Source organism: Pararge aegeria, chromosome 12 (assembly GCF_905163445.1).
Source record: "Pararge aegeria chromosome 12, ilParAegt1.1, whole genome shotgun sequence".
NCBI lineage: Eukaryota > Metazoa > Arthropoda > Insecta > Lepidoptera > Nymphalidae > Pararge > Pararge aegeria.
This window is the reverse complement of record NC_053191.1, coordinates 8,918,161-8,943,731: the sequence shown is the minus strand read 5'-3', so window position 1 is coordinate 8,943,731 and position 25,571 is coordinate 8,918,161. Positions and strand designations below refer to the sequence as shown.

At 36.9% G+C, this 25,571-nt stretch overlaps 1 protein-coding gene across 7 annotated transcripts in view; it reads right to left on the bottom strand.

The window, feature by feature from the left end:
- Positions 1-25,571, bottom strand: part of LOC120628378 (myotubularin-related protein 3) — a 76,969-nt gene that overhangs the window by 10,383 nt on the left and 41,015 nt on the right. For all 7 annotated transcript variants that reach the window (XM_039896722.1, XM_039896718.1, XM_039896715.1 and 4 more), the window contains 11 exons: positions 25,052-25,225; positions 18,388-18,563; positions 13,915-14,110; positions 9,422-9,561; positions 8,211-8,388; positions 7,235-7,431; positions 6,118-6,310; positions 4,930-5,115; positions 3,015-3,185; positions 1,536-1,671; positions 42-144 (listed from right to left, as the gene is read on the bottom strand). In XM_039896722.1, the coding sequence (XP_039752656.1) occupies positions 42-144; positions 1,536-1,671; positions 3,015-3,185; positions 4,930-5,115; positions 6,118-6,310; positions 7,235-7,431; positions 8,211-8,388; positions 9,422-9,561; positions 13,915-14,110; positions 18,388-18,563; positions 25,052-25,204 (1,829 nt within the window). In that variant the 5' untranslated portion in view covers positions 25,205-25,225. The remainder of the gene's footprint in view (positions 1-41; positions 145-1,535; positions 1,672-3,014; positions 3,186-4,929; positions 5,116-6,117; positions 6,311-7,234; positions 7,432-8,210; positions 8,389-9,421; positions 9,562-13,914; positions 14,111-18,387; positions 18,564-25,051; positions 25,226-25,571) is intronic.

Below are 25,571 nucleotides of genomic sequence, written 5' to 3'. Positions count from 1 at the left end.
CCTATATTATATTAACATATGTACATAGATATGCTTCTTACATAACATCGGGTGCCAGGCTGGGGTCGCTACATCTTCGTTGTGCTGTCCGTTTTTCTCCTTCGCTTAGCAGATTATCACAGGATCTAGTTTTTGTCATTAAACCTAGAAAAAATTAAACTCATTATAGTAATTAAGCTTTATTTTTAAATTGAAATGTAAAAAATACTCTTTGTTATACACCAATAAATACAAAGACAGGTAAACAACTTATATTATATAACTAACATGGGGATGGGCGGCTGTATCACTGATAGTGATCTCTTCCAGGCAACCGCTACGTATGGCGGTTACATTTGTAGTTTTTCTTGTATGTAGTATACAAGAAAAAATAAAAAAACGTATAAAATTAAAAAACATAAAAAAAAAACATTTAAATAATTGATTGATTATTATAGTATGCATGAAAATTATAAAATTAAGTAAAATTAATCAGTTTTCTTATGTAACCTTAGCGCGATTGACATACATGTCAGTCGTTTGAAAGTTCATTGTCGAATCGTACGGTGGAAATATTGTTTAATAGCTGTGTCGGTCGGAAAATATACATAAAATAATATAATTATTCTGTAAGATTGTTGGTCACCCAGCTCCTCCTAAACAGCTGGACCGATTTGGATGAAATTTCGTGTGTATATTTCAATGCTTTTCTATACAGCCTGTATACACAATTTGACCCCCGTCCGGCTCTTCTGTAACGGGCCAGCCTACGCCTGTCAGTTCTGCTGGTATGATATACAAACAATAAAGATACATAAAATTAAATATACTATGACGTACACCCCAGCTACATAAATAAGTTAGAGTACAAAGTTTTAAAGCAAGTATTTCTTTAAGACAAGACGGGCGACGGGAAAACGACGGGCGCTATTATACGTTTGACTTGTCTGTCTGTGCCATCGTAGGTCCCGAACGGATAAACCGATTTTGATTTTGTTATTTTGTTTGGAAGGTGAATTCGTCGCGCGTGTTCTTAGCTGGGTTTTATGAAAATCGGTCTAAGATGGTCACCGCTCCCTCAGCATGGGTATCAAATGACAGGAGTTGACTAGTAGAATAATATACACTATGATAAATTTCAAATAAAAGCTGCCCGCCACCACAATACAGCTCACTACATTTTTTCACTTAAATTTTTAATTTATATTAATATATTTAAGGAATTTAAATTTACATTTGCTTTAACGGTGGAACTGAAACATCGTGAGGACACCTTCATGCCCGAGAGTTCTTCATAATGTTTTCAAAGGTGTGTGAAGTCCACCGATCCGCACTTTGTCAGCGTTGTGGACTAGGGCCTAAACCCTTCTCATTCCAAGAGACCCGGGCCCAGGTGCGTGCACAGGAATTCGGACCAGGGTAGGCATAAAGCATTAAAATGGCGTTAAATGAGTAAATTCCCCTTCGTTGCCCAGCCCAGCGCTTTTGTGCATCTATGTAGTGCACTCCACTGATGATGATGCAAAAAGTTAGGTTTTACTATGTTCAAGAATTACCATTATGGTGAGGGGAAGGCGCGGGCGGTGCGGGTGCGGGTGCTTGCTCCCTGGCGGCGGGCTCGCGTTCTCGCTCTCCCCGCGTGAGGCCCCACCACACTTGCATCGCCCGCACACTGCACTCCGGCCATATGACCTGCAGACAAAGACGCTTTGCAGTCTCTTAAACGTGTGAGTATTCAGTGCCACAAAGGTGGCGATTGACTCGTACCGTTTGTTTGTCAAACTTTATTGCACACACAATTCAATAATACAGAAATCCGACGGAACGGGATGTACGTGGTGCAATGTATCGCCATTGCTGTTTTACCACTTTACCAGCAAATTCTAAGACAAAAGGAGGAAAGTCTGGTTGCTTTTCGAAAATCAAGGTCACTCTGCAATATTACCTACAACTACGTTACGTGTATCCACTGTGCACGCATATTTAGTGCTAAAATAGGGTTTATAAGTTACATTAGCGCACATGACCGCAACTCTTACATGGAAAAAAAAACCAGAACAATGAATAGACTGGCACATTATGTACCCAGAAAATGTAGACACTCAAGTTATATGAATATAGTGACTAATGGCCGTTCCTTAATATGAAGCGGTGATAGCCTAGCGGGTACAGTTTCAGCTTCGCGTTTGGGACACCGATTTCCACGGCACGCACTTCCAACTTTTCGTAGATAAGTTGGTTTTAAGCAACTAAGTATCCCATGCCAGGATAAAATTAACGTGTCCCCGGTGGACACGTTAATTTTATCCTGTTAGTCAGTAAATATTTGAAAATTTAATTTATGTTCATAAATTATAACAAAATATAAAAGAAAATGGACTGCAATAATATAAATATTAGAAGCAAATACAAACGTTGTGAAGATTACTAGGTTATAAAAAATGCTAATTCAATAAGAAAAATGTATATTATTTTATAATAAATTACCAAATGAAATTTTTTAGATGTCTCTCAATAAGTTCAAAGTTTATTTAAAACGTAAGCTTACAGAAAAATCCTATTATAATGTTAAGGATTACTAAAACGATAAAAAAGCTTGGGTGTGAATTGCTCCAACTTCATAGCTTAATATTAATTTACTGTGAGATGGTGATAACAAAAAAAATGTTCTTCGACCAGGGCGCGTTTGGAACCCTCGTAGCTTTAGATTTAAGTTGGCGAACAAAGTTATCACCATCCCCTTACAATTATGTAAGCATATATCTATCAACACTTATATAAGAGCCTGTGATAGGCCTACCTGAAAATTGATGAAAGTTTTTTCACTGAACAAGCAATAGGAGAAGTTTACTCCCATTTATTATTACACATATATTATTTGAATATTATTTTTATTGTAAAGGAGAAGATGCTAGCCGTGAGCTAGCTGAAAGGAGAACCGCGCCCTATATGTATTGGGCCGGTAAAGGATGTTGATAATGTACCTTAATATGCCTTATTCAACGGGTACCGAAAGTAGATGGAATAAGCATTACCTGGTCGTGCTGCAAGTGCGGCGAGTAGAGATGGTTCCGGTAGGCGGGCGCCTGCAGCAGGTGCCACACTTGTGCTGTGGTGTCGGCCGCGCGGCACTCGGCGCGCTCGCGGCTCGTGTTGCACAGGAAAGTTCCGAACATGCAAGAGTGCACGTGCGTCGCCAGCTTTATCTGATTGACGAGATTTTATTTTCATTTATTGAAGTTGTGCTTCTTTAATCGCGTTAGGGAAAAATTATGAGAGTAAATTTTTAATTTTATAAATTTAAAATGCATTTAAAAAAATTCGGAACCGACAGGATTTTATATAAAATATAATATATAATTTATAAAATTGATAATTACTCCAAATGTAGGTAAAAACACTAATAAAAATTATAAAAATTATAAAAAAAGCAATGTGTCATCACTTGTTTCAAACGTGTCTCATTGTAATATGGACCTTTGAAAAAGTAGATCGAAACTGCTACTAAATGACGCTACAGTCGGTATAAGAAAGGCATATACTAATTTCGGCATCGACGCTAGGAGAGCCGTAGCTTAATTGGAGAAAGCGCTCAGGCCGCGATTGCCAGAGAGTCGCAGGTTCAAATCCTGTCGGTTCCGAAAATTTTTAAATGCATTTCAAATTTATAAAATTGATAATTACTCCAAGTGTAAAAAAACACTAATAAAAATTGTAAAATATAAAATTTTAATATGCGCGCGCACCCGTCACAAAAAATCGACACCCTGAAGTTAGCTATAAGGTTTGACAGTGTACACTTTCAATTGCCAAAGCCTGCGGGCTCACTACGGTTATTTAATTGATTCAAATTTTAATGTTCAGTGAAACTTGGTTGTCCGATTATAAGTCTATTAATATTCCGAATTTAATTATATTTATTAAGTCAATTTCTTTAATTATGTAGAAATATATTTTTTTTGAATTGATTTTTATCTTGCTACGCCAAAGTATAAATTCTAACGCGTGTACGTATAAGTACACATAATTTTATTTTGTTGCAGTTATACTTCTTTAGCGGCGTTAGGGAAAAAACACGGGAGTGAAATTATACAATGTAACGAGAAGCGCGCGCACGTGGTTACACGATTTTAACAGGATGAAGGCAGTCGCGAAACCGAGTGAGAGGGGAAAACATAGTCAGCCAGCTCACTTTTAACAATGCGCGCGCACACCGTCACAAAAAACTGACACCCTGAAGTTAGCTATAGTCGACATTTTGGTAAGGTTTGACATTCCGGTGATTCAATTGATTCAATTGTACAAAAATATCAAATTTTAATGTTCACTAAAACTTGGTGATCCGATCACGAGATAACTAGATAATGTATTATATACCTTTTTTCTATCGTTACTCGTTTTCTCTACGTAGAAAAAGGAGGAGGAGGTAATATAAAATTTATGAAAAGATTTTTATCTTGTTACGCCAAAAAAAAATTACTTTAACAAGGGGTAAATTGAAACTTAAAAAACCCCAAACGAATTCGCAGGAAACGCAGTTAATTCTTATTAATATTACAAAGGCGAGGCTCCTCCACAATCGAGGCTCCTTTACATGAATGCGCAAGAAAGGCAACCGTTAGAGAAGAGTGGCGAAGTATTGTCAAGCGAGCCACAAAACCCAGATGACGACCACGACCAGTCTGTCAAGACTGAAACGACTAAGAAGAAGAAGATTATAAAGGCGAAAGTGTTTTTGTTTATTTGTCCTACCTTAATGCCGTAATTTAGCAACCAATCAACTTGATTTTTGCCATTAACTTATTAAAAAGGACGGAGAGTTACATACAACTACTTTACATCCCAGGAAAACCAGCTGTTACTACGGGATTTGTAAAAAAACGGTCATAAACGCGTACGAAGAACTCCGGCAACAACTAGTTCGCAATGTAAGATACCCTATTGCCTCACCAGGTAGGCCTCGTTGAACTCAAAGCTCCAGGGGTACTGCACCATCATCTGGTAGACCACGTGCAACCATTGCAGGAAGATTGGCGACCGCTCGTTTGGGTCTTCCGCGCCGAACTGGTGCCCGCACCGGTCGGCGAACTTGTGCCCGAAGTCAAGCCACTCCTTTTCGATCAGTATACGGAAACCCTGCAGCAAATATTTCGATATGAAACACTATTTCATTATTTTCACACTGGACTGCACTGGCCACAGATTAATAATTAATATTTTAAGAGTTCTTCTTCTGTTTTAATAATATAACACTAAATTCATGTCTTGCAGATGTCCTGAAAAAAAAATTTTGCCGGATGGAAGTGTTCACTCGCTGTCTCTGTTCATCGAAGTTTAGGTGAATATACTCTACTTATTCCGATCACTGCTAAATACGTATAACCTGCGCTGTTAAAGAATGTCGTGCTATTTCATTAACAAAATGCTCGCTCGCCTGTATACTGTGCAAACGAGATATGTGATATTTACCGCCTTTTGTAAATCTATTCTTTAATGGCGCGGGTTATACAGTTGCATACCATATTCTATCTACGACTGTGACATTAAATTAATATATTAGACAAATTCATTCATTAACTAAAAAAGATCCATTATTAATTGTTTATTTATGTACCACATGAAGTGACATAATCACAGACAAGAAAAGAAGTGTAAAAGAAAACGTATATCTCTGTAAGAGATCTCTACCAGTTACCCTGTGAGAATAGGCAACAGAAGAAGTAACTAGCACGCTTTAAGTAATTAAAGGTGACGGAAAACATTGTGAGGAAACCTGCATGCCTGAGAGTTCTCCATTATGTTCACAAAAGCGTGTAAAGTCCAAAAATCCTCACTGGGCCAGCGTGGTGGACTACGGCCTTAACCCTCTCATTGTGGGAGGATACTCGTGCCGGTAATGGGTTAATATGGTGGTGGTAGTGGTAGTGGTGATTTAAGAAACATATACATATATACATACTACATAATTTAATAAAAATTAACATGATATACAGGATCAATAATTAATGAATTTAAAAGTACTAACAGAGAGGTTATATTTAAAAATGCTTTTAGGTCATGATACTATTTGGCATAAATATGGTATCCCTCTACCGGAGGGATTATGTACGGTTACGTAAACAGCTATTATTCTTTTACCTGCAGCGTGCGATAGTAGGGGTCGAGAATGAGCTGTGCGGCGGCTACTAACTGCGGCGTGCGGTCCCAGCCGTCCGAGCAGTGCACAAGTACGGGCCGGCCCGCGTGCACTGCGCGTGCGACCGCACTGGCTGCGCGCGCCACGCCGCACACGTACTGAGGCCATAATGTGCGCTCCAAGTTGCTATGCCAGCTGGAATTAACACTTGTATTAAACACTAAAGTCTGACTTTCAATTCCGTGGAATTCTGACGTTTCTTGGTGACAACAGAATTAAAAATGTTCCCACAAAAAAAAAAGTCAAATTCCAATTAAATATAAAATAGATTATATTTATAAAAATAAGTTTGTATTTAATTGTTTACTTATAAAACATTATTTTAATATTAAATGCATCTAGGGTGCAAGCTATCCTCAAAGTTCTGACGGTTTACGCACAATTAAATATTTGCATAGATATATCTTGTTTCCTGGATATATATGTATTGCATAAATTTAAGCCGAGGCATATAAACTATTGCTACGGGATGCATAAATTTCATCGCGGACGAAGAAATGGGTTTCGTTTTATCCTTTTTTTAGCAAAATTATGAACGACTTACAATCATTTCTAAGTATTTAAATATTGCTCATAGAACATGATTATATATTTATTTCAGGTAATAGGTACATTTAATCAATTAACAAACTAATTTTCTTCAGCCCTGAGCGCTGTGTTTCAAGGTTGGAGGTCCCGGATTCCATTCCCAGCAGGGACAATGTGGGAATTTTGTAACTATTGAAATTTCTCTGGTCTGGTCTAGTGGGATTTACGGTAGTGGCTAGTTACTGACAAAAACGTGCCGCTAAGCGATTTATTACGACCCACAACAGGGCACTGGTCTTCTCCCAATAAGAGAGTACACCACGCCGGCCCAGCGCTGAATTACCAACAATCATATACCAAAATCAAATCGTAACCCTTGTAATACTTATTATTGTGTAGTCCATGTGGCCATACGCGGTCTTCTTCATTAGTTTAACATGGCCAAATCGTACTTCTAAAAACCAAAAGTAACTTGTACAAAGTTACTTTTAAAGAATACTCAAATCGCTAGACGTACGATGGTTAACTTACTTGGGCTGTTCCGCCGGCTCGGCAGACAGGTCCCGCATCTGCTGGAAGCTCTTCCGCACGTGGTGTATGTTGGGCAGGCTCATGAACTGGATGTCCGCGGCCGGGTAGTACTGCGCGCACTCGCAGCCGCCGCCGCGCGCGCGGTTCGTGACCGCAGATGCGTACGAGCGCGCGTCCACTATCAGCAGTTTTAATTGCTGTAATGAATACATCAGAAAGCATAATTAATTTTGAAGTTATACTTTTTTGGCGTTAGGGAAAATGACGAGTGTAAATCTGAAAGATGCGCATAAACTTTATTTAACTAGATAAAGCGTAATAATGAAACTATCAATGTATTAAATACCTTTTTTCTAGTATAGTTTTCTCTAAGAACGTAGAATAAGGCGAAAGATAAAACTTTAGAAAAGTTTTTTATTTTGTTACGCCAAAGAAGTATAACTTCTAACACGTGTACATAAATACACACACGTGTTTTTTTTTTTATAATGAATTTATCTGTAGCCTATAAGAAATTATTTTAATGCAGTTTCACAGTGCCCATTTATCCCCACCGGGGGACACGCATAAACTTATTGGCTAAACCATAGACTTAGAATGTAAAATAGACGATGTATGAACTGAATGGCCTTAGTTATTAATCGTACATCTTAAATCTAAATTTTCTTCTTTAATCTAGCTAAGCTTTAAGCTAGTTAGAACTAAAGCGAGTTCGATCTCTATAACTTTTTGGAATCTTGTGCATTTTTAATTCAAGAAATTTAGAATATAGCTTGCTTTAACGTTGAAGGAAACAAAGCGTGAGCAAAGTGCATGCATGAGAGTTCTACATAACGTTCTCAAAGGTATGTATGAAACTTGCGATTCCGCACTTGGCTAGTGTGGTGGACTACGGCCTAAACCCTTTTCATTCCGAGAGGTCAAAAGTACCCTGTAGAGGTTAATAATGGGTTGATAAACGGGATAAATGCCTTACTTTGTTGGGTGTGGGGCGGTCCTGATTGCAAGCGGACACAAAGGCAGCCAACAACCGCTCGTCTTCGCTTGACCTCCAGCCGAACCAGCCGACTTCGGGCTGCGAGGAGCGCGCGATGACAGCGCCCGTGCCGCGGTGCCGCCAAACCACAGCGGGTATGCGACGCATCGCACGGAACCTGGGAATTCATCATTGTTTTTTTCATCATCTAGTCATAAATACTTGACTTGACTTGAGTCGCCGAAGAGAACCAACAGCTGTAATCATCTTTCTGTTCACTTCGCAAATATGAGGGACCAAGGAAAGAAATTTATAAAAAAAAAAACTATGTTGTATAAAAAAAATATGTACATACAGGGTTAAATGAAAGCAAGGTGTTAGAATCACTACAAACAGACAGACTTGACGTTTCAAAAGTGCTTATATTAGGCCTACTTGAAATAAATGAATTTTGAATTATTTTTTTTTTTTTGCATCGGGAAGCTCTCGGCCTGTAGATGTTTGCGTTAAAACTAACGACTTTTGTTCAACGACTTTTTTTAACTCGATAGTTTATGAAATATTAAATATTCAATATATCGATACTCTACTTGTTACTACTCTGTAATGAAACATCGGCAACAGCGCGCGAACCTGGGCTCTATCGTGCGGTCTCTGCCCCGTCAGATTGATGACGAATCAAATATATTTGGTACGCAGACACAGTGCAATGCCACTTTACAGAAATAACATGATTTATTATTTTTTGTATGACATAGATTAATACTGAATTTTACAGATAAATAAATATACTATGACAATACACACATCGCCATCTAGTCCCAATTCTGATTCTATTTTAATCTAATGATAGGAATTAGAAGGCAGAGAGTGTGCTAGTAAATTAAATATATATCCTATTGGATATATATCTAATTATAGTGGTAAGGTCGCCTTTTGCACATAATATATTTAAGTAAGTTTCCCGCGTGATATAATGAACATTATGCAATAAAAAAAAATAAAAAATATGAAATTTTGTGGCGTGCACTTCATACATGCACAAAAGCACTGCATACCCAAATTATTTTTTGTTACTCGTATTGAAAGGGGAATTTTTCCATTTTATGTCATCTTCCTGCTTTATGCATACCCTAGTCGAAAACCCTGTGCACGCGACTGGATATGCATGATGGGTAATGTTGGATCAGCCTTGCTTATGAATATGCTACCTTGCAACGGAGTCAAGATCCTCGTCGCAAATAGAAGCAGGCACGATGAGCAGGGGTGGGTAAGAGGGACATAACTTGTACTCCGAATTGACGGCTGTCACCCGCCATGCCCCCTTCGTAGTGAAACCGAGTCGCTCTAACTGAAATAAGACCAAACATTTGTATTACGAACGTAAAACAAACTGCGGAAAATAAGATGAGCTTAATTTCTAAGTGCCCTATAATAACCGTGGCGTAACGTTGAAATAGTTAAGCGGTGTTTTCTCTCTCCAAATTGGGTGCTGTCGAGAGGTGTCTGATATTCCGACGTTATTAATAAGTGCTTAAGATCTAAGGACTTACAATTAAATGTGGAATAACGTCGCAATAGTTTTTCAGTATTTTATTCCACTCTGGCATAACGTTATCTAGGGCCTAAAACTCATTGGTACCGTGGATTTTTTTTTTTTTTTTTTTCGGGATAGTTAAGTAGTCACTTTCCGGCGTGGGAACTATCTCTATAGAATGAATAACTTCAATCAGGTGATCTGTTGCAAAAAAAAAAACAACAAACACAGTTTCGCATTTTCATAAAATTTAACGAAAGCTATTTATGCAACTATTATTTTTATAGCCCCGATTCAATACCGCTGTTCAAATGCATAACTGGAATAAAATAATATATAATTTATTTGTTGTAAATCATGTAAAGTGTGAGAAATTGAAAAATTACATTTTTCTTTTTATTATTTACATTTAATTGACCTTTAGTTTTTGGTTGTATTAGGTACAAAATAAACGGTACATTATCAATTGATTCTGAAAATAGATCTCGAGTGCTACTCGTGTTGCAATTAACATAAAATTATCATTCTCGATGCCAACTAACAAAGTCGCTCCATTTAGATGACAATAACAAAAAGTTTGTGTATTATGTCGTGGATAAACAAAAATGACCCAGCTTACATAAATGATCAAATGTTGTCATAATTAATAAATAAAGATTTACTTATATACATGTGTTAAATTACTTTTTATTCTATACGGGAATTGAAAAGATTAAGTTTTCGGATTTTAGGTTTAATTATTGTAGGTCAACGGTAAGTACCCGGAAATATTAATAAATGCTCACAACTAGACTGGATATGTGACAAGACGCGGAAACACTATGTGCTAGACAGGCACTATAAAGTAGCCGCTGAAGGAGGAAAAACAGACAAAGCTGACACCGTCGTAATAGAGGTCTACACCGACGGATCAAAGACAAACTCAGGCACTGGAGCAGGGATATACTGCCCGGAGCTTAACATAAACATTGCCCAGCCGCTTGGTAAGAACAACTCCGTCTTCCAAGCGGAGTGCGTGGGCATAACAACAGCAGTCATAGCCATGCTAAACAGAAAGGTAAAAGGCTTCAGCATCAACATAAACAGTGACAGTCAAGCTGTACTAAAAGCCTTAACCAAACACACAACAACATCAAAACTCATACTTGACTGTCACAAGGCCCTACAAGCCCTATCAAAATCCAACAGAGTAACCCTAAAATGGATACGAGGTCACAACGGAAACAGAGGAAACGACGCAGCCGACGAATTAGCGCGTCAGGCAGCATCACTAAGGATTGGGGATGTTATATGTAATATATTTATATAGATATTTATGTTATATATTTTATTTATATTTATATATTTGTATAATTTTTAAATCTTATTTATTGCACCACCTACCTCTTTTCTACGTTTTTTCCTTTTACGCCATTGGTTGCCTGGAAGAAATCGCTATGTAGCGATAAGGCCACCAAATTGTACTCTCTTGATTGTATTTATATCTTTGTAACTACTTTTTGTTTCTTTGGTGTACAATAAAAGTGTATTCATTCATTCATTCACTAAGGGTAGCTGGACCGGAACCCATCATACCCATACCCTTCACTGAATACAAAACATGGCTCCACAACCAGACGCAAACATCACACTCGGTACTATGGTCTAAAACAAAAGAGTGCAAACACACGAAGGAGGCCGTACCAGTTCTCAACCCACGACTAACAACAAAATTGCTACAACTGAATCGACCTAAACTAAGGACAGTTGTAGGTATGATAACAGGGCACTGCCCACTAAACAAACACCTTTCCATTTTAGGTATAACTGACAGCCCTCTCTGCAGAGCATGCATGGAGACGGAGGAAACACCGATACACGTAATGCTCCAATGCAACGGAGTAGCAGAAAAACGCGCAGCACACCTTGGCTCCTCAGCAACACTCCATGAAGCACTCGGCGACCTGGGCGGCCTGCTAAGCTTTTGGAGCGAGCTCGGCTGGCTGGAGTGATCCAGCGGGGAGCCGCATCAGTGGCCATACGTACAACGGACGGTCCCAGACCAACCAAGTGCGGAAAAGGCCCAGGAACAGAAGAAGAAGAAGTACCCGGAAATATGAGAACGGGCGATGGAGACAGTTATGTTCAGAAAATGATGAAATGACTTATAAGGAGACCCGTAGAAGAACCAACATAGCCCAATAAATCGCAACAATGGAGTCCACCGCTTGATATGATGATGATAATGATAATATATCCTAGTTTCCTATTGGTTTTGGTAAATAATCAGTCACAGAAAGGCTACATCGTTATGTTCAACTACAAACTTCAACTTTACAAGGAAGAAATAAAGCTGTTTCTTACTTTATTGTGCTGTTTATATTTAACTGCATTCAAAAAAAACCAAACATACACAGGAGTGGTCCTATATATGTTCCGTTTTGCATTATTAGTTCCAGAACCCTAAAAATAACTGGTAAAGTAAGTGCGTGTCATGACTATAAATGTAGCAATATTTAACCATATAAGGTACGGTCACATGAAAACAACTTCCTACCGTAAACAAATGTGGAAACTATGAAAATTAAGCTTAATTTGCTATATTCCGTATGGTGTAATTTATAATTTCTTCAATCCTTATACTCCACACCAAACAGATCTTCGGCAATGTACCCTTTACGCACGTTTCGCTCCGAAACCGGCGCATCTTCAGGAGATGTGGACTTTACAATAAATAATTGTTAAGTGGAAACATTAAATTCATAGTATTACATTTTTATCGTAAGTACTTTTTTATACTACGCCCTGGGGATTAAAATAATATTATTACCTAAGATTGGCTATAACTCTTTAGTTAGTGGTAGTGGACTCACAATAATCGTGATAAATGTTTAAAATTTTTTCCAACCGGAAAACCTGTTAAAGGATCCTCATAACGATTTTATTATAAGTAACTATACCTATTAAACGCCTCCTGCTGCCCGATTCACTAACTTTTCAACTAGTTGCCAACTCGTCGTTTTCATACAAAACGCATAATTTTATTGCGACAGTTATTCAACTCATCACATGTTTTAGGGGGATAACAGGTGGTACCGTACGGGCAAAACGGGCAACTCAGGTAAATAACATTTTTTTTGTTTTTCCAATAAATGTCTATGTATAAATAGTATAGTTAGGCTGAAGCTAAACTCTCGGAGGAGAACGTTCTTGTGAACTCCTACGTGCTGATACAGTAGGTACCGACCCGTGTAAGGACTTGTTCCTCGGCTACGACTTCTAGCCCGAGGTCAAAGTTTACTGTCCCTTCGGAGAAGCGATATAAAAAATACGTTCTTAAGTTATTTCGGATTTAAATGCTGGTTTACAGTTTTTCTAAGAAGGTTTTATTTATCTGTACATTACAATGTATCTTATTTTGTAAAGTATGTTGTGTGTAATAGTATAGCCCTTCTGCAACTATGGAACTTTAATAAATATTAGGGTAACTTCATTTTTAATTGGAGGAGCATGATTTTAAGTATTAGAATCTGGGTAGTGTTTGTGTGGATGCAACTTCGACCTTCTTATATTGTAATTATCTACTTTAATGATAAATACTTAATTACGTAAATTTTTTATTAATTAAAAAGTTTAACTATATAGGTAAAAGCTGACATTTACAAACAATATATTTTGCATGTAACAGAACATATGTAACATTTGTAACAAACATTTACGCCACTCAGGATCACAGTATAGTTGGTGGCTGCTAATGCGTATTTATTTGAATACCGTAGCAGCTGCCGTAATATTCATAAGAAGTAAAGTAGGAAATTGTCGCCATAGCTTAGTTGGATTTCCAAAATTGCTGTTATCCATGTAGCCTTATTACAAGATTTGTTCGCTCGCAATCGAGAGTCGTTTTCGAATGTGCAAATACTTTACATTGTGTTGTTAAAGCACACATTTGTCTACAATTCTTTAGATCGGGCTTTTGACAGAACGTTTGTTAAACAAAAAAAGAAGTACAGGATTTGCGACTTTAAAACGAGTGTCATAAAGTTCATTTTACTTTGACGAAGACGACTCCTCAATTGAAGGAAACGAAAGCGGCGAATAATCTTATGAGATTAATCTTGGGTATGCCCAAGAAAAGCTCAAACAGCTTAGCTAAGCTGTTTGTAGATATGAATCAAATATTCTTACCTCAGGTCCGAACCAACTTCGCTGCGGGGCGTGTGATGCCCGCATGAGAGCTCTATGGACGGACGTGGGGGACTGTTCCTTCGCCCAGGCCGCGTATGCCGCAGCAAAGGTTTCTTGTAGGGAACTGATAGGGACTAAGGCCATGTTCAGTCTTCTCCACCATTCTATGCATTGGTCGCCAGTGCTGAATGAACATCTGAAATAAAAATTACACAGTTAGGTTACATTGTAGACTGATTCAAGATTCCCTTTTATAAAGCTAAATAAACTTATAAGGGGTCGCCCATTAATTGTGTCATTTAGGGGTGGAAGAGATCTAGGCGAATCTCACTCAATCTCACGTGGGGTGTAGGATGGGAGCCTGTCGGCATACATCACGCAATTTCTTTTTTCCGCAAGAAATTGCGAAAGAAATAGGTTACATTGAGTAAAGTGTTTCTCGGTTTAACTATCCTACACATAAATAATATTATTGCATGTATGCTAACGGCTCAAAAAGCAACATAATCAAGCTCAGGTTTTTTTATTTATAGATGTTAAATACACGTTAAAATGAAAAATCTCACGTGTGATTAGAGGAAAAGATAAACTAAGATATCTCCAAGGAGCGCGGGGTCGAAATCACCTTACGTAATTAATGGATGTCCTCTTATATTTTATAGGCAATGAGATGGACTGGCCAATTTTTTCGAGACCATCTGCATAGTGAAAGTGTCTACCAACACGATCCGATGCAAACAATGCATTATAGATCTCAACAAAAACCACGTACGCCAAAGTCTAAAGAAGAAGAAGAGAGATATATAAAACAGCTGGCCGATCAAATAGGAGAGACAATCTATAAACAATTGCCGACAATATGCATTGAAACATGGTGACTGGCATATTGGGAACGACGCGACAGCAAGATACGTGGGTTTGAACCCACTGTCTATTTCTCATGTGTCTACATATATTTAACTAGCGGTTGCCAAGGATTCGGCCGATTTTTTTTACGTTGTTCTAAAATTTCATTAGATATGGTGCAGTGGTTAAACCCAAACATAGGTAATATATGGATATGGATTTTATAAATTTAATTAACTATGCAGTTTTTACTAAAAGAATATGTGTTTGGGTGCATGCATATGGGGTTTTGCCTTTATATGCCCGCTGGTCTGTTGGCCCTGTCAACTTTCAGATAAACGGTTAATATACTACATACTGAACGAGTTAAATTGAGCAGCATTTGCGATCATTTCTGCGATACTGCACATTTTGTATCGGCGAGGTCGTTACCGTATATTTCTATTTTGTCGTTCTGTGGACTCTTTGTGTCTGTATCAGACTGACCGATATTAAAACGAATTGCGAATCCCTGAGATATGAAATTTGTGTTTATCTCGGATACTGTTCTTATCGTTTTCACGACGGCCATCTCTTCAAGCACTTGCGCAAGTTCCAAGGTCATGTATATACGGACGGGAGATTTATCAAAAAACTTAGTTCATTCGTTAGACAATAATAACGAAATAATGTATTTACTTAACATTTGAACACTAAAATACTGAAATGTTAAGTAAATACATTATTTATTTAATACCATTAGTTTAGGCCCAAAAAATCTTCAGGTTAGTCGGAAAGTCTTTTAATCTTGTTAAATATAATAATAGCTTTGGAAGCAAACTAAAAAACTCCGGCTTCAGCTTAAGAACGGACTACTATTTTATGGAAATTTTAAACATACGCAATAGACCAATATGATTTACCGTATATGTATTTGGTTGTTTTGAGGACTCCAACGTAAGATTGTATCTTCAATAAAAAGAGTCATTTAGGCCAGTCCTTCAAATGGATTAGAATTAACAAAATGAATAGCCAAATATATTTTAAAATATGGCCTGGATTAAGACATTAATAATAGTGTTAGTATGTATTGTCACTGAGTTCGCAGACAAATAGTTTTTGAATGCACATTTCTCTCAACACACCACTTCGGTAAGTTAAACCTATCTTATATTCAAGAAAGCGAGACAGACGTTCACGATCATTATCGTTCCAAGCATTTTAATAGAGCCATTTTTCAGCGGGTTCAAATATATCAAAAGTAACATCTCATGTAAACAATTGCAATTGTTCAGTTATTAACAATACTTGTTATTGTAAATTTTATAATATTTGACGATGAGTAACAAACACATGTGAACATAAAGCAGAATTGAAAGTAAACATAAAGAGAGACTTGGAAACAATTCTTGCTTAAACAAGGCATTGCATGCCTGTTTAATGTTTACTTCATTATGTGTGCGGACTGTTTTCTTCTCTTGTGTAACAGCTTTGTAATCGCGTACTTTATAATCGTGTGTGTGTCAAACATTATTACTGTCAACAAATTAAATGTTATATATTATACTACGTGTCTAAAAAAATAAAGTTTTTAAAAGTAATGTGATAAAAATAACATTAGGTAATTTTATTGAAGTTATTATAGCGAAAAATAATCTTCAAAATGGCGTATCAGCTATAATTATGTTACTAGCTCGTCTACGCTTTGCTACTTGCTACTTGCCGTGTTCATCCTTTTAATATGGAAAGGAAAATATAGTTTGAGTTGCTTTTAAGTTTAACAAATGGCGCTGTAAATGTTAAATAAAACACTAATAAATAAAAATACAACGTTGTGCAAAAATTTCAAGTTAATCTATAAATATATAAAAGGTGAACTGACTGACTGACTGACTGATCTATCAACGGACATCTCTAACCACTTGACGGATCAAGCTGAAATTTTGCACAAAGATAGTTATTACAACGTAGGCACCCGCTAAGAAATGATTTTCAAATATTCCAACCGTAAGAGGGTAAAATCGGGGATGAAAATTTCGTGTACAACCCTTCATTTATCAATTTATGTTTCAAGTTTGAATCCATGAAACTGTTGACATGAAATTTTAAGTTTTAGATTAAAAATAAAGAAATACTTGTTTCACAAATGTTAAAAATTCCAACTCCAAAGGTTTTATGCCTTAGGGGATGTAAATTTATATGAATGTTTCTGATTTTTTAAGTAATTTACGTTCATATTGTTCTTTTAGCAGCAAGATATTTTATAAATCCTTTTTAGTTAAATTTACCAAATCATAAATTGAACTTAACGTGAGCGAAGCCGCGGGCAAAAGCTAGTGTAGGATAAAATTCGAATTGTAAATAACTTAACGATGCTTACAGATAATTTTGAGTGAACAAAAAAACATAATTAATACCTACCCACCTACTTTATATTGACGATAGCAACAAAAATATTGAAAGCAGTTCAAAGTCATGTTATCGCGTCCTCAAAGGAAAATTTTATTTATTATATATAGGTATTCCATACCTACTTTCTTTATTCTACGCCACCTTATCAGTCAGTAGACTCAATTTATTTAGATATACAGAATTACCAGCATGGTCGCATTGAATTATATATTATGTATCTAAACAAAATGTAGTTCATCGCGCGGGGGTTGCAAATTACCCGCCATTACGCGCGATTCACGTGTTTTGTATTTACTGTAGGTAAGTTCATAACATACTTTAGAATACTAAAGTACGAATATAATTTAAACATTTCTCGTTTCTTTAAAGAGCTCGTCCAAGGAAGTACTAACGCCAAGCAGCATTGCTGTTTTCCGATCTACAGATCGTGGTTGCCGTTGCATGAGGTTTTACGAGTACTTGCGGCTTAACGACTACGCCTCAGGTGGGTGGGACTAGGGCGTTACTTTTTGTAGGACGGGTTCCTTGAATGCCTTGCGAATAGATGCTATGTTTGTAGGCGACAGTTTTCCACTAATCACCAGATGGGAATATGTCCGTCAATTGTTACTGTATGTTTTCCCGGGCTTGAGATCCAGCGCTGCCAGTTGTGACCGGTGACTGAACACATTAGTGATGGGTGACGTTTTATGTAAGAATATAATATAATGCATGGCCATTATAACTTACAATTAAATAACTTCGTTAATGAAGAGTTCAATCATTCAAGTACAACGTGTAAATTAAAAACGAAATATTACTTAAAAGGCTTTAGAGGCACATTATTTACTATCTCTGAAACTTATTTGTAAATCCGACCGAACCGAAAAATACCGAAAAATATCAGCTGCAGCCCTAATCACATGCAATATTAAATTCAGGTGACTCCTAGGTACGCGTCGCGTAGCGTAGGTACTGAGCGCGTGTCGGTCTTTTATATTCAATAGGGTTGTCATAAGTAAACACTTAAAATGTTTTGAATTAGTTTTAATGGAAAAATTAATATGCTTCTTTTGATATAATATTTTTACAGGGTGATTTCTTATAAAACATACTTATGCACCCTTAAACAGTATTTCGCAATTCGGTTACACGTTGTATATCGTCTTTCGTTACTACGAAGAAGGTTAAGAAACCTTAATCCAATTTGGTAACAAGATGACTATTATATCGTGTCTTTTATCGATAGGTACTTACTTGAGTTGCCGGCCATGTTTACAGAATATGATAAGGCAGAGTAGGTCGCGGATCTCCAGAGCATCAATCAACCGCAGAGGTATGGATGCACCTGGACCGCTTCTCCGGCGGGGTTGCAAGTGAAGTCGGTAGTTGGACATCGCGATAGTGCCGCCGTCCGCCGTGCGTCCCACCCACTGTTGAGAGAGCGTCTCATTGTTATGATATCTTGGTAACTAGGTATGTGTGGGTGATTCTAGCAAACGCAACACATACAATTATAACTTCAAAACAATTTACCCACGTCGTAAACCAACTACCTCTGGGTTATATGTACTTACATATAACCGTTATGCTAAGTTTAACAATAAGGACTCTTATTATTAATTAACGTGACTTGACGTCCGAATAGTCATGCAGTGTTTTTCACGCTCTAACATTTGAAATGTGTTGTTAGTTGAAGTGTGAAAAACTCTGCATAACTGAACGAAATGTAAACTGTAAAATCATGTTTATTTATAAAGCATAAAAATGCATAATCCTTACTAAGAAGTGAATAGTGATAAAGACACGTAAAACTCGTTTCAACGTATTGTATCAACTTAGTCTTACTACAAAACTAAGGCACCCGTAATTTAAGTAATAATTGCTAGTCAAAGTTTTACATTATTATTAAAAGTATTACATTATTATTTAACATACCTTTAAATTTATATTCAATTTACCGTAAAAGTAATGTAAAATACGTATAAATATAGTAAAAAGTTCACACACACGCTCGTACCGCCACTTCTGGCGCATAGCCGTAAAACATAATATCTTAAGAACCTTCCCAGAAATGTAACGCAGAATACGTAATTGCAAAAACCGCATTCCATCCGTTTGAGTCCTACGACAACACACACACACATATACTCGTAGATACACAAAGCTTATAACACATTTTTTGCATCGGGGGTAAAGGATTGATCTTCTTAATTAAATAATTAATTATTAATGATGGCGAACACGTCTCCCAGACATAAAAAAAAAGGATTCAATTTAACGCCTTGTTGCGCAGGGCAAGGTTGAAGACACTGGAGCGTGTGGTAGATCTCCCATACGATGTACCTATTAATCAAATCTGCAGTGAGCGATACCTTGAGTGTACAAGACTGTCTGCAAATAGGGAGAAGTGGCGAAAGATCGTATGACAACTGCCACAAACAGTGTCCTAACGTGATCATCACGACCACTCGGGCAAGTTTTTTATGACAAAGAAATTTCAATATACGTATAATGCACTATAGGAGTCACGAGCGTTGAATAAGTGGGCGGCGCTAACAAAGTACGTACAAGCTGCACGAGACTAAAACGAAGGCCATCCCAAGGTGTCCAACCTTTAACCGCGGTTGCGTGTAAATTTTTGCTCCATTATCACAAGACTTTTGCTAAAAACGGAAGTATGCGCTTTTATTATGTACTTGGCTAATAACGTTAAAAACCAATTAAATATTTCATGTCTAGAAACAGGTTTACAACTTATTCTTGAATATAAAACCTAGAAGTTGTTTATTTTTTATTTTAATGTAATAATTATTAATGAGGTACCAGGTTTGCATCATTTTAGTGTTGAACTCACAGTGCTATTTGATACACTAAAATATCCATTTACAATTCGAACACATTATTTAACTCATCATTATCAGTGTTATCACGTTGCTATGCATGGGAACAATATAATTTGACTAAATCGCTGACCAATTAAGATACTCGTAGTACCACTGAAACAGCTAAACTATTTAAGATAAACTGGTTTATATTGTTACAATGGTGAAAATAACTGCATCTCAGTAAATAGTTACAAATAACAGGTACCTATTACTTTGTTACGGTCATTTGACGTAGTATGCTCAATTAGGTACCTACCTGCCTACCAGAATCTTTCAATAACAATACATTATATATTATAAAGCAAAATACCCGGCCGCGTTTGTCTGCCTGCCTGTGCGCAAAAAACTGAAACACAACCGAACGGATTTTCATACGGTTTTCACTTATAAACAGAATGTCTCTTGCGGAAGGTTTTAGTCTATATTTTATTATAGCTTTCTGGAAATTGGCCTAATTATAGCGATGTTTGTTAAAGATGTCATACCAACTTGGAGGTTTCCAGGCGAACGCTATGAAAATTATTGATGATACATAAAAATAATGTACTACATATTTAAAGTAATCATGATTATCTACAAAAAAGTCCGCGAGGCTATATGTCTAAAGGCTATATTTCAACACCTGTGAAAATTTCAACTGAGGAATATCACGGTTCATTCGATACAGCCTGGTGACAGACAGACAGACGGACGGTCGAACAGCAAAGTCTTAGTAATAGGGCCTCGTTTTACCTTATGGATAGGCAACCCTATAGTAGGGGAGCCCATGATGCTAAATGGGGATTTACTCGAGCGTCGTAGAGATCTATTGGGATGCAAAGCTTAGATGATAAGAAGAAAAAAATGTTATATGATATATACCTTTACATCGGTGGGGACAGCGGCTATAGATTTTTAAATATGTAAAAAAAACTGTTGCATGGACATCCTCGAGCGCGTCAGATATTGATAGCAACAATGCCCTACGTATTTTTAATAATGTACGTATGTTAATCTGATCGTTTGCATGATGCGGGTGGTAGTATTTAAGGGTTGAAAATGAAAAAAAAAAAAATTTAATCGAGCGCTTCAGATTTTCTAAGGGAGTGTTAAGTGCACCAAAAAAAAGCTCTCATTCACTAATCTGACGATTTCGATGGGACGCAAACTCGCGGCCATTTTCATAATGTGCAAAAAAAATTGCCATTTTGAAATACTCAAGCGCGTCAGATTAAGATATATATGGTTCATCTTTATATTCTAAACGTACTGTCTCATAATCTGACGATTATCTAGAGGGATTCGCCTGATCCGACAAAAAATAATTAGAAAAACGTTTCACCTTAAAGGCCATCCCTGCAACTTCCCGCTAATTCCATTCCTGGGCGCTTAAAATTGTACTTATGACATTTTTGAGCTCAAAATATAATTTATGTGATATTTTGAGCTCGCTGAGTTCAAAGATATAACATTTCTATGCATTTAAGCTCTCCCAGCACGAAAGTCTGATAGAAGTTTCATAGAACACTATTTTTGGAATTTTCAAACTGCAATAACTTTTGAATGGATCAAGCAATTTTCACGCGGTTGGCGGCATTCGACGCAGTTTTATCATCCTCATAAGTAATTTTGCAATTTTAATTGATCGAATCAAAAATTTCGGAGTAATCCCGAAAAAACACTTTTTCGTGTTTTTTTCGTTCACGATATCTCTCGAACGAATCGATAAAAACGAATTTTTTGTAAGGTAAAGTACCTTACAAAAAATTCGTACCACAAAATACACATATTATTTGTGTGAATTAAAGTTTATATATTTATAAACTTTAATTCACACAAATAATATTAAAATAGCAAAAAAAGCCAAAACGTTGGAAACACGTTGTAAACAGTATGCCACGAACGAGTCTTTATGATCAGCTGTGATGGCGTCATGGCAACAGAAACCAGAGTGGGGACGGAGTGAGAGAGAGGAATAGAAACGCGGAGAAGGAAATGTAGGCATCACGCAGCTGCACGCATTTAACTTTATCGACGAGTTTTTGTTATTTCGGCTTGCGGAAATCGTCAGATTATATATTTTTCATTATTCTTGAATTATTTCCTTCAAAATAAAAAAAAATTTAACTACGCTCGAGAATGTCGAGATGACCTTTTTTTTTTTTACAACTTTTTTGCCCTCCCCTTTTTTTACGTCATTCTCATACAGATTAGTGGAATATACACTTTTTAGGATGTAATTAACTCACCCTACCTTAATATGACGCGCTCGAGAATTTCTGATGGTTAATTTTTTTTTACTAATCTGATCCTATATCCTTCACGGGCGGCCTTATATATGGGCCTCATGTTTTGTGGAGGTACTTAACCGGGTACAAGGTATCCCCCTGTATATTAATCTGCCGCGCTTTAGTAAATCCCGGAATCCCCGCTTGGGCTCCCCTATCACTAAAAACGTTCGTCAATAGATTTCAAAGTAGTAAGTCAATAATTAATTACTCTTATCTGCATTTTTGGGCGTAAAATTCTTTATTCGGGCTTATAATATACAACGTGTAACATAATTACGAAATACTATTGAAGGGTGCATGAGTAGATTTCATAAGGAATCGCCCTGTAAAAATATTATATCGAAAGAAGCATATTTATTTTTTCATACAAACTAATTTAAAACATTCTAAATATTTACTTATGACAACCCTATTGAAAATAAAAGATCGACTCGTGCATAGTACCTACGCTACGCGACGCGTACGTAATCAAGTGACAGGAGTCACTCGATTTTACCTTTGCACATGCAAAGTACATGGTAAAATCGAGTGAAGCTGCATCTGTGATTTCTTTCAGAAAAAACTATGGCTATGGTTTACTCAAAAACTATTAGTATTTCGGTTTCACAGATAAGTCCCAGAGACAGTAAATAATGTACCTCTACAGTCTCTGAAGTATTATTTCTGTTTTCATTTACACGTTGAATATATTAAAACTATACAACAGCCACATACGGGCTATCTACGTTGATGATAAACGAGCCTTCCTATTTATTCTCTATGGTATTCATCATCATCATTTAAGAACTGTTTTATATCGCAATTCACCACTTTAGAAGCCTTTAAATATTTGACAATACAAAATGCCCATACGCTTTACCGAATTATACAATCGTCTTCATATAGGTACGTCTACGAGATGAGTATTATGGCTTTTGTCGTAGATCAACTTCCCAACAAATTAAGCTGAGCAAAGATATAGTTCGCGAACAATTGAGTCAAAGAAGGAAACGGTTTACGTATCCCCTCGATTAAGACCTCATTGAATGGATATTTTTCCTGGCTGGTCTTAATAGAGATAAAAGGTTGTGACGTATTCAATGAACTTGCAGTTTCAATAGCATCTCAACGTACAAACGATTAAAACCCTACGGTTCGTTCAACCTGCTACACTCGACCCGGAGACCTTTAGCATCAGCCGACACGACGTATGCACGATATTTGATAACTTATTGGTAATTGCGACTAATTATACCGCCTATTGGAATGCTCGTAGTCGTATGTTAGTTAGAATAAAGGTCTTCGGTTACCTAGTATGCTTAATGTAACAAGCTAATGAGTAGTATCCAAAAATTACAAAAAAGTCAACTCTTGTCAAAAGTATAGTACCTAACCTATGTTATATTTTTATTTGGTTGTTTAATTTTACTCTCACGGCTAAGACGAATCTTTTGACACCACTCACATTAAATACGACAAGCAGGCTCCAGGGCGTGGCAAATAAATATACATACAAACATCCAAACATAATATATACACTCGTAAAACATAACCCCTTCTTCTTTCGCATTTGAGTAAAAATACGACAGAAACAAACGGCAGGCTGGCCTGGCTTCCAATTTCTCAATTAAATTCTTATTATTTATTTATACATATCTTATTTTTAAAAGATTTGAATAAAGATGACTTTTATGCTCGGTTTTTAAAGTACCCATTTGTATAAGCAATAAGCATTAGGTGTTGCCCTAATGAACTTCCGTAGATGTAGTATAAAAGTCAAATGGGTGAACCTACTAATGTTTTGTGCACGACCTATGCAGAACATTATCTGAAGTCTTTCTAGTAGAAAGATTTAGCACTCCCGTTAATGGATCTAATCCAAAAAGACTCCTTACAGGCACACCGATTTTTGAGCGGTTAAATCTTCGGACCCGATACAAAGTTGCAAGCCTCTGTAGCCGGGGTAATCCATTGACAAAGGGCGGGTTTTTTCTTAGCGCATTGAATTTTGAAAGTCATTGTTATTTCTGGAGGATCGAATTGAATGACAAAAAATTATCCTTGTTTAGTTTTTTCCAGGTTATTTTATGCTAACGACGTTCAATACATGTGGAAAAAGTAGATCTAAATCAAAGTCCGCGAAGGCATATACATATAGTAACCTATCTATAATAATTAAGGCACAATAATGAAACTTGTAAAAAAAATATACTGCAAAATATATATTAATAAACTCTTTATTTGTATACCACAACATTAACATATATAAAATATTAAAAACAGGAACATATCGAAAGAAGTAGAATACAAAAGGCGGCCTTATCGCTTAATAGCGATCTCTGCCAGGCAACCTTTGAATTACAAAAATAAGAAGAGAAGAATAGACTGCTGGTGGTACAAATTTTAAAATACATACATGCGAATAACTACATACTAATACATAAACTAGTGTACACAAATAAATCAAAAGTACATAATAGATTCTATACTAATATTATAAAGAGGAAATATTTATAAAAATAAACTAATATAAAATAATAACAACACTTACATATTTCAATACTTAATACAATAAATGAGTAAGTATATACATGCTATTAATTTTAATTGCTTAGAACGGCCGAAAAATTAGAGGTGCGTGCTGGGATTCAGACTCAAGTCTTCCTAAATTAAAGCCGAAGTCCTAACCGCAAGGTTATTAGCGCCTATACATATATCACTTATATATTAAGGGTACCAGGAGTTCAGAAATGGGTGGAGATTGAAAGTGAAAGTCAAGCGTACCTGTATAAATTCCCCGCAGATAGGCGAAAAGCCAGCGTCGAGCCCGGGCTCATCGTAGTGCGTCCGCAGTCGTGGGTACAGGTCGGAGGCGCGCACGCGGTGCGGTGGGGGCTCGGGCTGCGGCGGCGTGCGATACCGCTCGCGCTCGCTCATCTCGCTTGACGTCGCTGCCACCTGTGGACAAACAACATATTTGAGTATTGCACAGCAGGCTTTGCTTTTCCGTGATATACGCTGAACATTCAGCATCATTTACAAAATAATGCACTTCAATATTGCAACTGACAAGCTGAAAAGAAAACCGCCATACCGAAAAAGTCCATTACTTAATGAAACCCTCAAGATTCTGAATGATCAGGTATGAGTCTTTTCTGGGTAGCCTATAATATTCTTTTTAATAATCTGGTTTTTATAACTTGCGATAAGTACTTCGTTACAATACACCATCATACAATATGAGATGTCTGATAACAAACAGATTACCTGGTTAAGTTTATTGGGGGCTTTTTCTTATACCATG